The sequence below is a fragment of the Echiichthys vipera genome (genome assembly GCF_963691815.1).
Source record: "Echiichthys vipera genome assembly, chromosome: 9".
Taxonomy (NCBI): domain Eukaryota; kingdom Metazoa; phylum Chordata; class Actinopteri; order Perciformes; family Trachinidae; genus Echiichthys; species Echiichthys vipera.
The window spans coordinates 9,036,814-9,053,021 of record NC_139834.1 but is presented as its reverse complement, the minus strand read 5'-3'; the positions used below and the strand labels follow the sequence as shown (position 1 = coordinate 9,053,021).

The 16,208-nt window shown below is 40.7% G+C and overlaps 1 protein-coding gene across 1 annotated transcript; it reads right to left on the bottom strand.

Moving 5' to 3' along the window:
* Window positions 1-6,676: 6,676 nt before the first annotated feature.
* emilin3a (elastin microfibril interfacer 3a) lies at window positions 6,677-9,890 on the bottom strand (the record flags this gene model as incomplete). The annotated part of the gene is made up of 4 exons (XM_083919763.1): window positions 6,677-8,616; window positions 8,839-9,374; window positions 9,458-9,577; window positions 9,739-9,890. 4 exons carry the CDS (start codon window positions 9,888-9,890, stop codon window positions 6,677-6,679), a joined length of 2,748 nt encoding a protein of 915 aa, XP_083775889.1.
* Window positions 9,891-16,208: the final 6,318 nt, after the last annotated feature.

The window sequence follows — 16,208 nt, the reverse complement described above, 5'->3', positions numbered from 1 at the left end:
GGTTTTTCTCACTCACTCACTCACTAAGTTCTAACTGGGGGATCCTGAGGCATTCCCAGGCCCGCGTGGAGATATAATCTCTCCACCTAGTCCTGGGTCTTCCCTGGCGTGACCTCGTTCTTTCGGTCATGACAGCTTTCATTACCATAGTTGAGGGTGGGAACGAAGGTAATGCGAATGAATCTACCACCCCCGCTGCTCCGATTCTACAGCCAAACTCACACTCCATCGTCCCCTCACTCGTGAACAAGATCCCTAGGTACTTGAACTCCTTCACTTGGGTTTTACTTAACCTGTGAAATATGTCAATATTTACAGGTGGACTGACACAAAGTTCTGTACAGACATTATAGGGCATTTCAGAATGGTTGTAAACAACAGGCGTCAAGACACTTCCAGGTGGCAGAACGCGAGCAACTTCCACTGACCTGAAGCTGATCAGCCGGCAACTGTAAACAGTGTTACACAGTTAAAATCGAAAACGTGTTGTGTTTGGGGTTAAGCCATCTGATATACAGCTAAAGGTGTAGGGTTTTTATTGATTTTGTTCTGAAAAAAATGAATTTATCCAGCGGGACCTGTGGGTGAGGAGGTTAAAGCGAGTGGATGTGGTCAAGAGTACGAGTGCTACAGAGAAGACCGTAAGACCGAGGAACCAAACCTCCATCATCGTGTTTGTGGAGACATTTTCTCATAGAGAACCGATCTGTGTCTCCAGACGGACATTTTATGTCTTAATTCTATCAAACTTTCTGTTCAACCTGCAAATATAAATGCTAGTGTAATGTTTTGAGTTAATTTAATGGTGTTAAACTAAAGTCTAACTTGTTATCTTTGTTGTATTTCGGTTTAACCCCCGAATTTAGCTTTGTGTTAACGAATGGTCAAAAGGACGCTAACACCGGTGAATTAGCCGTTTGCTCCTCTCGGCCCAAGTCGGACACCCCGATCTCCTCGCCGTAAACACTGGGAGCTGCTGGTCTTCCACATTAACATCAATGCTGTCAAAACATCCAGGAACATACTTCAGTCCTTCACAATAAAATGACATGCTTTAACAGCTCCAAAATATACCGTAAAGTCTTAAACCACCACCTGAGCCGCTCAGGCTGAGCTTTGCCCAAACGTTCTTACTGCTTTCACTCATCAACGTCACTTTACTAATTTGACATTTGTCATTAACTCTGGTTAAAAGACACGGAAGAGCTTGTTTACTAGTGGTGCCATCGGAGAATGCTTCGACTTTTGCCACCTGGAAGAACTAATATTAATGTTGTGACGTCATGGTGAATTGTCGTATAACAGCCCCTTTTCTCTTACCCCCACTGCAGGGTTAACATTGGGTTTTTTTTACATTTCTCAACAGCTTTTGGGTGGATTTTCATGTCATTTTGTACAGACATCTCCCCCTTAGGATAATTTGTAACAACTTTAGTGATCCCCTTTGGGTTTATGATTAAATTCCTGAAAACTAATGGCAGTTCCATCACCTACAATTTGTGTTTAGTGCTAGCAAATGTTATGAGGCTAACGTATTTTTGTTCTAAGTGCATGGTACACAAATGGGAGGTGAATTCAAATGAATAATACGAATATGAATAATATTCAAATCAATATGAATGAGTCTTAACGTTTGTCCACAGCTGCTTTAGACTGTATGAAAAGTTTCTCCTTCAGCTCAGTAAATCCCTTCAAACATCTGAAGGCTAATGCTAATTTAATGCTTTGCTAATAAGTCAGCAATCTCTGAGCTGAGTGTTGAATCACATGCAAATGACACCAGGCGTGTGATAAATAACGACACAACACGCATCAGATATGTTGTATCTCATTATTCTCAGAGTACATTAATCCCTTCATCACAGCCTCCTTTCCAACTTTTTTGAAAATAAATTAATCGATTGATGCTTTATTTTTGTAATGCATTACGAAGCAAACAATGCTTTATCATCAATCTCGCCAGTGAATCATTTGAATGTAGAATAGTATAATAGCGAACATAGCACATGAACGCATTTTGTTTTTCTATTTTTTTTTTAATGGAGCAACAGTCGCGCTAATTAGTTAATCCTGCATTCAAAGAAGAGGAGGAGAAAAGGGTAAAGCACATTTGGAAGTAAATGGCAGAATCAGATCCATTTTATTTTGGAAATCATCATTAGAGGACCACTTTTCCTTTGTTAAAAGTCACGATATTGTTCTGGTGTAAAAAGATGAGAAACCTTATACCAATGTATAGTCATCAAATAACATTATTACTTACGCCAAGCAGGTCATGTTTTTGGCTCGGTTTTTCTGTTTGTTAGTTTGTTTGTCTGTCAGTAGAATTATGGAAAAACTACTGGTCCGGTTCTAATGATACAAATTATTTTTTCTTTTGTTCTGAATTAATGTGATGTTGGAATAATGGAAAAATTTGTTAAAATTCACACTGCATAACATTGTAAGATATGGTATGCCTTGACGGAGGTCTGCGCTCTCCGACTGCCCTTCCAGTAAATTCTGTTATTGGCATAAGCAGGTGCTTTAGTTGATTTACAGTCCTGTGTCTGTTTTATGACGAGGATTAGATTATTTTATAGTCCTACCTGGGTGTTGTGGGACAGATACCAAAAGAGAAAATGTCCAGGTCACAGAGGGGTACATTTGATGATCTCTGATGTGTTTAATTTGGGCTTCAAACCTCTAACAGAGTTGAAGATAGAAGTAAAAGTGAAATAATAAAGAATCTGAAACCCAGTGTAAGCGTTACCAGAAATAAACATTGCTTTATTGTTATTTCTCGTTATAATCAAAGTCACTGAACAATTGGCAAGTGACTGACAGTACTAGCTTATGGATTGATTGATTGATTCATTGTGGACTTCTATTGTGACCATTGAAAACAGTCTTGTTGTTATTGGTGGAGGTTCTTCCAAAGTAAAAACTACTTAAAGTTCTACTGAGTAAACACATTTACTGAAATACACAGCATGGTATATATGAATGCCAAATGCTCAGTGAGCCAGCACTTAAATTTGTCCTCGGGGTGTGAAAATAGTCTTTCTTATCCAGCATTGTCTTTGCTTCTCTTTTTTGTAGGAGAGTGGCTGATTGAGTTTCAAACAAAAACAGAGCAGAGTTGTACATTTAATTGAACGTAAACCACTTGAAAATTGATTGGGTCTGTTCATTCTGCTTTCCAGTCCCTTAAGGAAGCAGTGAAACGAATAAGCCTGACTTGCCTGATTTGCTGTGAACATCATTACAGGTCTCACTGTGGAAAAACTGACTCACAAAGACTGACAAAGCCACTATATCATCATCCTTTTAGTATATTAACATTCTGTGTTAACGCCTGATGAATGAAGCCCACTTTATGAGGCCATGAGTTTCTTCTAATTTGATGGAGTTTTATGGATATACAACAACATGGGGACTAATGAAAGTAACAAAGGTTCAGTCATTTGAATGTGTCATGCCATTTGGACCAGTATTGTTGCAGACTGAGTTGCAGCTAATGATTATTTCATAATGATTTAAATCACAGACTCCTTTTTCAGGTAGTTTTTAGCTCAAAGTTAGTTGTTATCTGTGGCTGTGAAGCTACTCTTATCTTAACAAAGTGATAACCGAGTCTTACAAGGAATAGTTTGACATTTTAGGAAATACACCTTTAGCTTTTTCTAGGGTCAGGAAAGAAGATTAATACCACGCTCATGTCTGCATATTAAGTTGCTCAGTGTAGCTAAGCATTAACTTGGCTTAGCTTCAAAACAAGGCAGGGGGGAATGGCTAAATATCTGTCTACCTATGAGAAGGTCTAAAACTCACTCATTATTATTATTATTATTATTATTATGTTACATCTTGTGAGTTTGTGAATGTAAAAACGCTAAGTTGTAGTTCAAGTGTAAAGAGAGTTACATGCTTTGGACAGAGCCAGGCTAGCTCTTGCCCCCTGCTGTCGTTATGCTACGCTGAGCTAATCTCCAGGCTCTAGCTTTAATACTGTACATACAAACATGAGTGGTATCGACCTTCTCATCTAACCCAATGAGCATATTCCTTCAACTTTAAAATGTGCATTTTTTAATACATTAGCTGCTAAACATCGTCTAATGAAGCTGAAACCTAGCTTTCCTTAAGGGAAATACATTTTCATCTTTTTATCATGAAGCCTGAATAATATCAAATTCAAAGTAAAATTCAAAGCTATAGACTGTGTGAATAACTGATGTGTGAATGATCCTGGTTTTAAGAAAAATGGCAACCTTATTTCACAATCTGTTTAAAAAACAGCAGACTGTGAGAGGAAATGGGTGCTTACTGTTTATCTGCATGTGACCTTTGTGCTCTTCATGCTCCTAACACTCTTCCGGTGTATATAAGGTACGTCCAGAGATGTGCAATACTTAGTACCCATGTGCACTACCTACTCGCAAAATCTTAATGTTTATGAACGATCTTTACTCTAAAAGCATGAATCTCCTGGGCATTTTCGTCTGAATCTACTCTACACTTTGAAGATTGAGCCAAATTGTAGTTTAGGCACTTAACTCTGGGAATAATCCATCTTCTGCTAGTGACACAGCAGAGACACGCGGAAGTGTTTCCATAAGGACTCAGTATTTCATCTTCTTGACACGACAAAAGCTGCATCAGGAAATGGGGGCTGCGTTTCCAGTAAAGGATCCATACATCTCGTGATGGTAAATGTCACAATGTTTTGTCAGCGTGGGCTTGTTCAGCATAGAGGACAATATAGCTTTACACGTTACTGCTTCTTGACAAATATCAAATCCCGGAGCTTATTTCTAATACGCCCAGAGTCCTTGATTTAAAGCAACCCTGTCCTGGGCTCTCTCGTGTGTGAGCCTACTGTAATAAACACTGTCCGCTCTCTGACCCTCACTGTAATGAGGACAAAACCCCGTCTTTCACCGTAAGCTTGTACAAAGGACATTATATAGGATGATTCACATTTTAGACCACTGCAGCCTTCTGTTTACTCCAATATCCTTTGTCCTCTGTCTCTTTGCCAGCTTTGCCTCTAGTGATTTGGTCACATGCCTGGCCAGAGACAGTCTGCGAGTTGTGCTGGGAGCATAACTCAGAATCAGATCCATGAGTGAGCAGTGAAGAGACTCTCGAGTCACAGGAGACGCATTCACCAGAGCCCCCTTTACTGCCCTTTCTGTCAGTGTCTACTTGAAAACAAACAAGATTAATGTGTTGTTGTCTGAACTTTGGTGTGGTGATAACTTAAGTAATGATAATGATATGTACCAGAGAAGCAGTAGATGTAGCAGAGAGAGAATGGTGTCTCATTCTGTGTATCGGTTTATAGATCGACCCCATTGTATTCAATTATTTCTCTTTTATTGTATTTTGGTTTATCCTTACACTTAAGATAATGTAAGAGAAGTATTTTGTAGGTTTAGTGCGAAATGTTGCTTCTGGAAGCTTCTTATTTTCTGCATGTGGGTGTGTGCATGAACCGGCATCATTATCAGTATAAGTTTATATTTCTGTCTCCAGATTGCTCAGCTCCTCCAACATTAATTTGGTGTCTATCTTTTCTGCCTGCCCTATTTTTCCTCCTTGGCATTTCCGTAGTTATTATGCACCACATGTCTCGCGTTAAAACGTTTTCTTTTTACACAGCCGTGGGCTCATCTCCCACATAGCTGTCATTTTAATGGCTGTTTGTCCAAAAGGGGAGCTGGAACTAACAGGTGATGGTTATTAGCAAGGTCACCTATCACCTTATTGTGAAGTCCAATGAGAACTGTCCTCAGAAAGCCGGACTGGTAGTCGAGAGAGAGAGAGAGAGAGAGAGAGAGAGAGAGTGTAATGTTGGCTGCTGCACTGAAATCGTCCTTGTCCTGTATCACCCTGGTATCACCTTGGTAATAATGCCAATTTGTAATTTTCCTCTGGCAAGCAAGGGCTGTCCCTATGAACTTAATTTCTGAAAGCGAGACTATAATTTATACTCTATATACATAGCTTCAGTCAAGTCAAGCTTCTCTGGTCCTCAGCAGTCTACAGTATGAATGCTTCTCTGTTTCCCTCTTGTGGTTTCTCAGGGTTGGACCAGAAGAGTCCTTAATATATTATTGTATGTATCACCTCTTGTTGGACATGTCTGTTAACCAAGAAAACATGAATAGGAATGGACATTTTTTATTGGATTGTCAGAATTTAAATACCTTGAAATTAAACTGTATATAGGATTACAGTCAAAATAGAAAGGGATTTGAAATCATATAAAAACATAATATCTTGTATACTTCTAGTCTAGACATAAGAAAAAATCTGTACAAAAATTGAAACATGTAAACATTGTCAAACAACCATTCATACAATATTATTTGTAAGCTTGTAAGCTACAGAAACAGTATAGTAACATTTGTTTTTCTCTTTCTCGATCATTGGGTCCATTACAACAAAGAGTTAAATTTAGTACCTTTATGATCCAATTTCAAGATTCTGTGTTATTAGTGCAGTGGAAATTAGCTGCCATTTTATTCTGTAAGCTAACTAAAACCATCCTTCTATCAGTGCAGGTTCAAAACCTTTTGTATTTTACAATTCAAATAATAAGATGGTGTTTTAGTGGACCCCCGCTGAACTTACAGAGTATTTTCCCTTTTTCATTAATTTTTAAAATCTATTGTCCGTATGAACTGAACTAATTCAAAGTGAAGGTGTCCCCTCGTCTCAGCTCTGGCTCTAGCTCTAAACTCTGTTGTGTTGGTTCTGCCTGGGAGGTGCAGTTTCTGAGTTCGCCTCTCAGCTCAGACAGCTGTTGAGCATGGCTGGAGAGAGTCCCATTGACTTGCACAAGAAGCCCATTAGATTGTCTCTCCAGCTCCTCCCTGATTCTCTCCAGGTCCTCTGTCAATAAATTCAGGCCATTACACTTGTTCTCCACACTGGAAACACGCCCTCCAACCTCAGTTACCTCTTTCTGGACCCCCAAAGCTGTGCTCCGGCAGCCTCGGACCTCCTCAGCTAACCGCCTCTTCATCTCCTGCAGCTCACCTTTAACTCGGGTCAGTCTGCGCTCACCTGCCCCAAGCATGGATGCCTGATGTCCAACCAGCTGCACCACACCCTTTATCTGCTTGGCCAGACGAGCTTCTCTTTCATGCCACGAGCTGTTGGCTTCGCCCACCTGGTGGACCACTGTCCCCAGGGAGTCCTGGAGGCCTTTGAGGGTGTGGTTGACTGAGCGGACATTGAACTTGAGGATTGTGAGCTCTCCTTGGATGGGATAATCTCCCTCTGCTTGTTCCTGCTGGTCCCTGAGGATCAGACGCTTCAAGATGTTCTGCAGAGTTACGTTGAGTCTGTGTAAACGATCTCCTTGCATGTTGAGTGCCTCCTTAACATTCTGGTCCTCTGCCAGGTTAGCACTTGGCGCAGCAGAGTCTCCCTGGATGGCAGATGGGTTTTGAGGTGAGGAACAGGAAGAGGAGCAGAGAATCTCAAGGCTGCTCAGGTGCTTCTGCACTCTGTCCACATCCACCGCTAGTCTCCCTCGGAGGGATTCCAGTTCTGTCTCCAGGGTGGGAACAGCATGACCCTCCAGCAGTGCAGGGGCGGTGGCATTACCCAGCTCCTCTAAAGCCGTCAGTAAACGGTCTTCTAGAGCCATCAACTTACCTTCCATTCTGGTTTCCATGTCCTGTCCTGTCTCAGTCCTGTCTGGGATACTCCTTCTCACAGACTCATCACTTTTAATTTGATCAGTCAGGTTGAGCTTGGCCTCTACATATCCCAGACGCCCCTCAAGTATTCCCTCTATGTGGTCCTTGTGTCCACTCAGCTCCACTCTTAAGTGCCCCTGGGACTGGTTGAGGCCTGCCACTGATGTTTCCAGCAACTGCAGCCTTTCAACCAGTCCACTCACTCTACCAGAGCAGCTCTCTGTAGCCTTTAAACCATTGATCTGTGCCTGAAGGTTTCTAAGCTCAGTTCTCAATTCTGTGTTACTTTCCTCCAGCGCATCCTCCATCTGCTCCTGCCTCTCACTCTGCTCCCTCTGGCACTGCCGACGCAAATCCCCAGCTTTCCCCTGGCATCGGCCCTCTGCACTCTTCACATGTTTTTCAAACCCACCAAGAATTTCTGTCCTGGCTGTACTCAGCTTGGCGTTCATTAAGTTCTCCATGACTTTCTGGCCACTGGAGTCAGATACCACCCTCACTCTATTCGACATCCTTTTCAGTGCTCCATCATGTCCCATCACTGTTGCTTTGAGTTCCTGCAGGTCTGCTGTCTTGGCTTGCAGCTCTGTCCTGAGCTCCTCTACCCTTCCGTTCAGTTCTGTAAGGCCTGGAAACACGTGTCTTCCATCTAGACCTTCCGTCTCAGGGTTTCCCCCAGGAATCTCTACAAACCCTACAGTGGATGGACCAGAGGCTGCAGCTGGAGCAGGAACAGGACCAGGGGCTGCAGAGAGCAGAGCTGACAGCATCCTGTTGGCATCCTCTCTCAAAGAGGCTCGCAGACTATCTTCCAGTCCATTCACAGTTCCCCTCAGCGTCTCCAGACCCTGGTTTAGACGTTGCACATCTTCTTCCATTCGATAAATTCGCTCCTCTGTCTCACTGTATAGAGCCTGGCCTAAAGAAAAAAAAGAAAAGCTGTTAACATTGGAACTAAACAATACAATTTTGTTATCTGGTGTGTTTGCAGTTTCAATTTGTTAAAAATAGACATCAGTCTTTCGGAGCCCGTGTGAGACAAAAAGTGTTATTATAGTCAGTTTTGTCACTATTAAGTGTGAACACACAACATAGTCAAATACAGTTAGAAGTAAGTATGTAGTATGGACTTAGAACACACCTGTGGTCTCACCCTCAGGCTGTTCACCACCAGAGGGAGGAGGAGGGATTTCATCTGGTATATGTTCCTCGGGTCCATGGCTATGCTCATGCTCATGTTCTTGATCATGCTCTGTATTATGTGGTTCCTGGTGCTCTGGCATTGGTTCAGGCTCTGGCTCAGACGGATAAGTCTCGAAGGAGGTGTCTGGGTAGGAGGAAGTCCTCGGAGGCCCAAAGTGGCGCATTGGGTAAGAGTTAAAACTGCCGGTGGGAGGTCCTTTGTGTTGACCCCATGGGTTGGCCTTTACATCAGTGTTAAAAGGTGGACCCTTGAACATGGGACCCTTGAACATGGGACCTTTGTACTGTGGGCCCTTGAACTGTGGGCCTTTCATTGGTGGGCCCTTGAATGGTGGCATCGCTTTCATGGGATTTTGGTAATGCGGATGTCCCTCCATACAGCCATAACCAGAGTACCCGGGACAACAACGCCACTCCAGCTCTGTGACGGTTTTATGTGCCACCTTGTACATGGGTTTGTACATCAGACGATACCTGAGATGAAAAACCAACCATCAGTTAGAAAGGGATATTTTGTAAATATTAACTTGACATAATAACAGCTGTTGTTTACTCACTGGAGAGTTGGACATTTTTGACCCCAGGAACACTTGTTGTACTCAGCTTTGACGTACGGGGCTGCCCCATCCTGCACAGTGAAGGACACTGTCTTTTCAACCACATAGGCGCAGTGGTTTCTTTCAAAAAGTAGATAAAAGATGAAAGGATAGAGGTGGGACACATGAATTTTATTTCCAGCTGGCATTAAAGATAAAAACTTTTGTCTTTTAAAGTCAAATTTAAATTAAGATCTTAGGTGACATGATTCCTGATAGCACAAGACAGAGACAGAACTTACTTGTGTCTGCTGGTTGGTTTCCCTTGGTCATGGTGTTGACTGAGCCCAGCTTTATACTGGTTAAACTGGAGTGGTCTGTAGAACTTGGTTTCGACCACTGACAAAAATAGAGTCATGAACACAAAAGGACTCACAGCCATCACAAAATGCATCCTTGAATCCATGTGTGAAGTCAAAAGCTCAGTGAAAGGAGTCTTCAAACTGAGGTTACAGTGTTCTCACAGAAGAAAAAGGTATTCCTCCGTCAAGGCAAAGTAATACCCTAAATATTCCACTCCATTCACTTGATATGGAAATTATGCAATTGCTGAGCCTCTGACAAAACAAGATATCTCAAAAAACACAAACTCAGAAAGAGGGCTACAAAATTTACATCAGAAAAAGACTTCAGTCTCTGCAGAACAACCTTTTTTGGGCTGTGTTATAAAGCAGAATGCCACCCTGTGAATGTTGACCCTGAAGCTGGCTATGGGTGTGGTGGACTCTGTTAGAGTGACAACAGTCCACTGTGAGTTTGGTGGACTACAGGCGCCACTAATAGGGCCCCACTGGCACCATCTGCATATCTCCTCCCACTCAACCTCCACAAAGTAACACCAGAGTGACACTGGAGGAGGGAAGAGAGCCCTCAACTTCACAGTTAGTGTTATTCTACAGCACTCCACTTTGTGGAAAATCCAGTTGTTATTATACATCTAGTTTGAAAGCTACCTTCTACCAATCAGGACAGGGCACGCAGCCCCATGAGCAATTTTCCCATGATGACATCACGGCAAACCAGACGGGAAATAGCACATCGCATCTAGAGTGTACAACGCCAGGTCCCAAAATAGACAGTCTTTGTTTTTTGACTAATAGTGGAAATAAAAAATAAGTGGCTGTAGTCAACAATTATTTATTTGTTTGACCTTTTGCTTCACAGCGTCTGAACTAATGTAGAAAAGTTACCAATTATCTTTGATGATGCTGGTGGTCTTTAAAAACCCACTGTGTGATATATACTTCATCCTCTGAGGCCATTTACAGCTCCCATCCTCAGAATGTCAGTAGATACAGTAGATAATATATCATACGTCATTAATGTAATTTTTAATCAAGCAGCCCTTTACCAAACGACAACTGAATGTATGTCTATTATTTCTTCTAATCAATCAGTTAGTCTATAAAAGAAAATATATGTCCATCGCAAAGAAAACTATAAACATGTCCATCACAGATTTTACACACACACAAATTGTACTTAAAGTACCAAAAATAAACTAGGGGCATTAAATAAGTGGATAATTGCAGACCTGAAATGTGAGGCATTTATTTCTTTAATTCATGATTTGCTCACTTCTGGCACCTGCCCTCTTTGGTTTGGAAGTTCATGCATACTCCTATTTGTATTTTCCATTCCGATTTCTCATGCAGAACGGCCCATTTCAGAATATTTTATGGGATTATATTTATTGATGCATTCATGTGTAAGACTTACTAATATTGTAGCTGGTCAAGAAACAGAATAATGCTACTTTACTATATTTTCTATACTGCCATGTATGTTTAGTCTATAATAATAGATCAGAATGCATTAGGTGATTATCTGAATCTGTAAAGTAAAAAGTATAATATTTTCCTCCAAAATGTAGCTGAGCTGAAGTTAAAGTAGCATGAAATTGGAATACATAAAGTAAGTAAATCCAATGTCTTTGTATTCAGAGACATACCGTAAGTACTTCCCAAGGCCATAGACGCAGAAGAAACACAATACATCATGAAAAACTTCAAAGTTGTTTTTAGGTTAATGTACTTACATTAGTTAAATTCTGCCACTGCTAAAGCAATGTCTTCAAATGTCCAAAACTAAATTTGAGAAGCTGGAACCAGAGCATGTTTGGTCTTTTAGCCTCATAACGTATACCGGTGTGTTTTTCAAGAGGGTACTTTGGAGTACTGCAGCAGGTACATGAAACTTTTTAAAAATGTTACTTAAAAAAGTTTCAGTCGTGTGTGATTCCAAAAATAATTATAGGAAAATAAGTACAAATAAAAAACGTGTACGTTTGATAAACCACGTTTTATATTCAATATTCATATTTTGAATCGGGGTTAACTGCCATAAACTGTCAAGTGTCGCAACTAATGCAATCACGGTCAGAATTACATTTGTTCAGTGTCAGCGGGAAGTCACTTTAGATATTAACTGACAGACGAAAATCAAGAAAATGGATTTGTAGTTGAAACGTAGCAGCATTACAGCTAAAAACACAGAGAATGATAAAGATCCCCGTGAAGCACAGGCCCCTTTTCTCACTACATTGTAAGTGCAACTTCTCAAAAAGACACAGTACCATGAGTGTTGTGGTTTGCCATGAATTTAGTGATGGAAACTTTTAAATGTAGCATTGTAAGTGTTGGATCGTACAACTTTATATAGTTATTTTTTTACTACTAGGCTAAAAATATTTCAAAAGGGGTACATTGTTAAAAAAGTTTGAAAACCACTGCCTTACACAATTAATCCATTGTCAAAAGTCTCTCGTACAGAGTCTTATAGTGTGTGGTTCATAACTAGCATAAACAAAATATACAATATTGTGTTGTATGAACTCTGCACACATGTCAGAATAACAGACCTGTGATGATGATATTGAGGTTTTGTGATGACTCGGCTGTTTCTAAAGTGAAATCTGCGAAACATCTTGGGCTCTTTTAATTCACACATCAACACACAGTTTAAACTCCCACCTAACAGCAAACCTCCAGGACCGGGGACAAATAAAAACAAATACCCTGTGTTGAAGGCTGTGACAGTACACACCCATGCCTGAGTGCTTTGCACCACAAGCTCACACATTCATTCAATACACGAGTCTTTGTACAGTTGAATAACTTCACCGCCCCTGAGTATAACTGGCAACTCCACTGTACAACAGCTAGACCACTCTCCACTTAAAGGAAGTCAGACAGAGTCACTTTTGAGCAGCATGTATTCATTATAATCAATCAACCCCAACAAAGCCTACCGTTGAAATATGGATTTTACAGTATCAGCTTTTGGAGGGCAAACTGAACTCTCTTTTGAATAAGATCAAAGCCTTCAAAAAAAACCATTATCACACTGTTCTGTCCCTCTATTAAATCAGAGAATGCAGCGCAGCATGTTATTCATGTACAGAGTAAAAATGTACATTTATTAGGGTTCACGAGGCTGTCTGTGAAAACACCACAGTTTTTCAAGTACTGTACTTACTGTTACATACTGTAGTATTTCCATGTTATGCTACTTTATACTTCTACTCCACTTACGGTATATTGTACTTCAAACTCCACCATACAGATCTGACAGCTCTTACCGGTTACTTTTCAGATTAGTATTTCACAAAAAACCTTCTAATTATTAAGATAATAAAATACGACGCATTGTTAAAGATAAGGTCCATAGTTCCCGACCATTTTGACTTGTGACCCTTACAAAAAAGAAGTGTGTGTTTGGGGCCTCTTGCTTCATAGTTGTTGGTAAGGGGGGGATCAGAGAGTCACTCACGACACGATGTTATCGCGATATGTTGCCCCTGATAATGATGGTATCACGATACAGCCATTCTGCAGTGCTGGATACATTGACAGACAATCATCTACGATACATAACGTAACTGTGTCTCTCTGAAAAAATAAGGCAAAAAAAGAGGAATTATGTATTTATATACTGCATCGTGGTGTTGTCCCTTCCACAGAATTGTGACAACTGAGATGAAGCAATGTACAACAAAGTGCAAAGAGTCAGTCTCACTGACTGCAACATGCCGTCATTTCAATGAGAAACAGCCATAAACTAGCAAAAGGCTGAACAGTTCCAGGGTTAAACTGTTTAAAGGAAGGATACAACTCTGCCTTCTATCTGTGTATATTATGTTTACAGAAAACAAAAGAATAAATAAAGATATCAGTATTTTACACCAGTGTATTGATAATGAATCACAAGAGGAAGTAATTTGACATATTGTCCCAACCCTAGTTGTTAGTTCCATTTCCTCTCTAAACTAAACTTCTCAGATATTTTGAAAAGCAAATGTTAAGATACAAGTCATAGAAATGAATGCAGATTAATGTAGCAGAACTTCGTTTTTCTTTTCCTAATTTCCTCTCCCATTAATCACCCTGTGACCCCGCAGACTATGGGCTGTCCCCTAGACTGGGAACCACTGGACTAAATGTATGTAAAGCAGTTAAATCTAGCTCCACCTCAAGCACCTCAACACTAAAATGCTGCTTTTTGGATTTTTATGTAGCTGATGATACGAATGAGTTGTTCTTCTACCACTTATACGTACAGACCAACATTCATGCCTCATGTTCTTGAAACATGTTTTGCTGTGACCATTGTAACATGGCCTTATTTTAAACAAGAGTAACACTGTGCCCATTATTTCGCAGGGATCATTTGATTGACCTGTTTTAGAAGCAGGCTCATTTCCTGCATCCTGTTTGTACCAGGTCCCACCTCTTTTACCTGGAAACACTCCGGTCAGTGCAGACACACAACAGTGCGTGTGTGTACGTGTGTTACATATTCTCCGTGGGCTCATTTACCCTCCCTGATTTGTAAACAAGCTCTCATTGTATCATGTGAAACATGTCGCAGAACTAAGAGCATCCAGGCTCGGACTTTCTGGTGCTGTGAAACAAGTGCAGCTTTATTCTGCTGGCCGGTGGCGGCTCCACCCGGAGTTTTCCTTCAATGGCATCACACAGTTACAGCTGTTTTAGCTTCCACTCACCTGCTTGTCATAACGCATACGTCAGGCTTCTCAACATCGCCACTTTATGAACAGGGTGAGGCCAAATTTGCCTGCATGAAAAAGTGGAGAACACCATGAAAGGCTTTGCCACATATGGGTAGTTGCGTTTGTTTGTCCATTCTCTATTTCTTTGTGTCTGTTTAGTTTTAACACTAGTGGTCCAAATTCTGAGCTGACCTGCAAATCCCCTTATATGTGTTTTAAGTTTTCAGCAAAGTTGGTGTGTTACTGGAGTGTGTTGCTTTGGCAGTGCCGGCTCATATAATATTTTCATTTTCAGCACTTGTTTTAACTTGCGTGGAATAACGGAGGAGTTGGGGCATGATCCAAAGAGGAGGAAAGCTTCATACATTTTTTATAGTTTTTTTATGCACTGAAGTGAACCTAACCAGCACTGAGCCCGATAAAACCTGATCCTGAACACTGTATGACCCAAGTCTCCTCACTAATGTTCTGTCAGCTTATTATGTACGTTTCTGAAAACAATTTGTTAATTTTTTGGTGACTGTAGCCTGACAGAGAGAAAAATACAATTGTGCGTTTGAACATTAGAAAATAGTCGATGCTGCTTTTATTCATCACATTAACTTAAAAAAGTTTAGGAGGAAATGTTCCAATGCAGGTTCAGTAAGAGTTCTGTCTAATTTGCAGCATTGTTGGTTTGTTTGTTTGTTTTAGACTGGCCTATATCCGCTCTTGTATGTTCACAGCCATGTTAAAGAACAAACAAGAGTAATTGGTCTCAACACTTCACAAACCTGAACCTTGTTTCCTGTGGTGGTGAACCCACAGTTACATGCTTTTTAAAAGAAAAAGTATTTATATAAGATTATTCTGTCTCATTTTTTAAATCTACTTTAGGATGTTGTTTTTTAGTTTGATTTTTGGGTAGTTGGGAAAAATAATTAATTCTGAGGTGTCACATCTTAAGAATTCAGTCGTTAAATGGGACAAATGTTGGCCAGAACAAACATAATTTGGTGGCCACATGGGGAGCCAGAGGTCACGGCACACTTCACATGTTCGCCAAGAAGTTCAGAGTGTTTACTGTTGCCAGACTCATGGCAGTGTGTACACATCTGGACAGCCAACACACACACACACACACACACACACACCTATGCACACACACACACACACACACACACACACACACACACACACACACACACACACACACACACACACACACACACACACACACACACACACACACACACACACACACACACACACACACACCTATACACACACACACACACACATCTATATACACACACACACACCTATATACACACGCACACACACACACACACACACACACACACACACACACTCACACACACACACACACACACACACACACACACACACACACACACACACACACACCTATACACAAGTCAGCTCTGAAAAACCTTTTTCTTCCCAATATATTTGTCGAACCTTGTATAGAAACTAAACCTAAATTAAACTAAAAAACAAACCTAAATTACACACTAACTCAGTATTCTACTGGGGTTGACTTATTTGACTCATCTGTATTTATGGATTATATACAGGATAACATGTTACAGTGAAAAACACTTATTTTCAACATGGTTCTAAGATGTTAGAAGACAAAAACATTACAGTTTTTCTCGATTGCTAAGACACATTTCTTGAAAGCTTCTCTCCTTTTCTCTA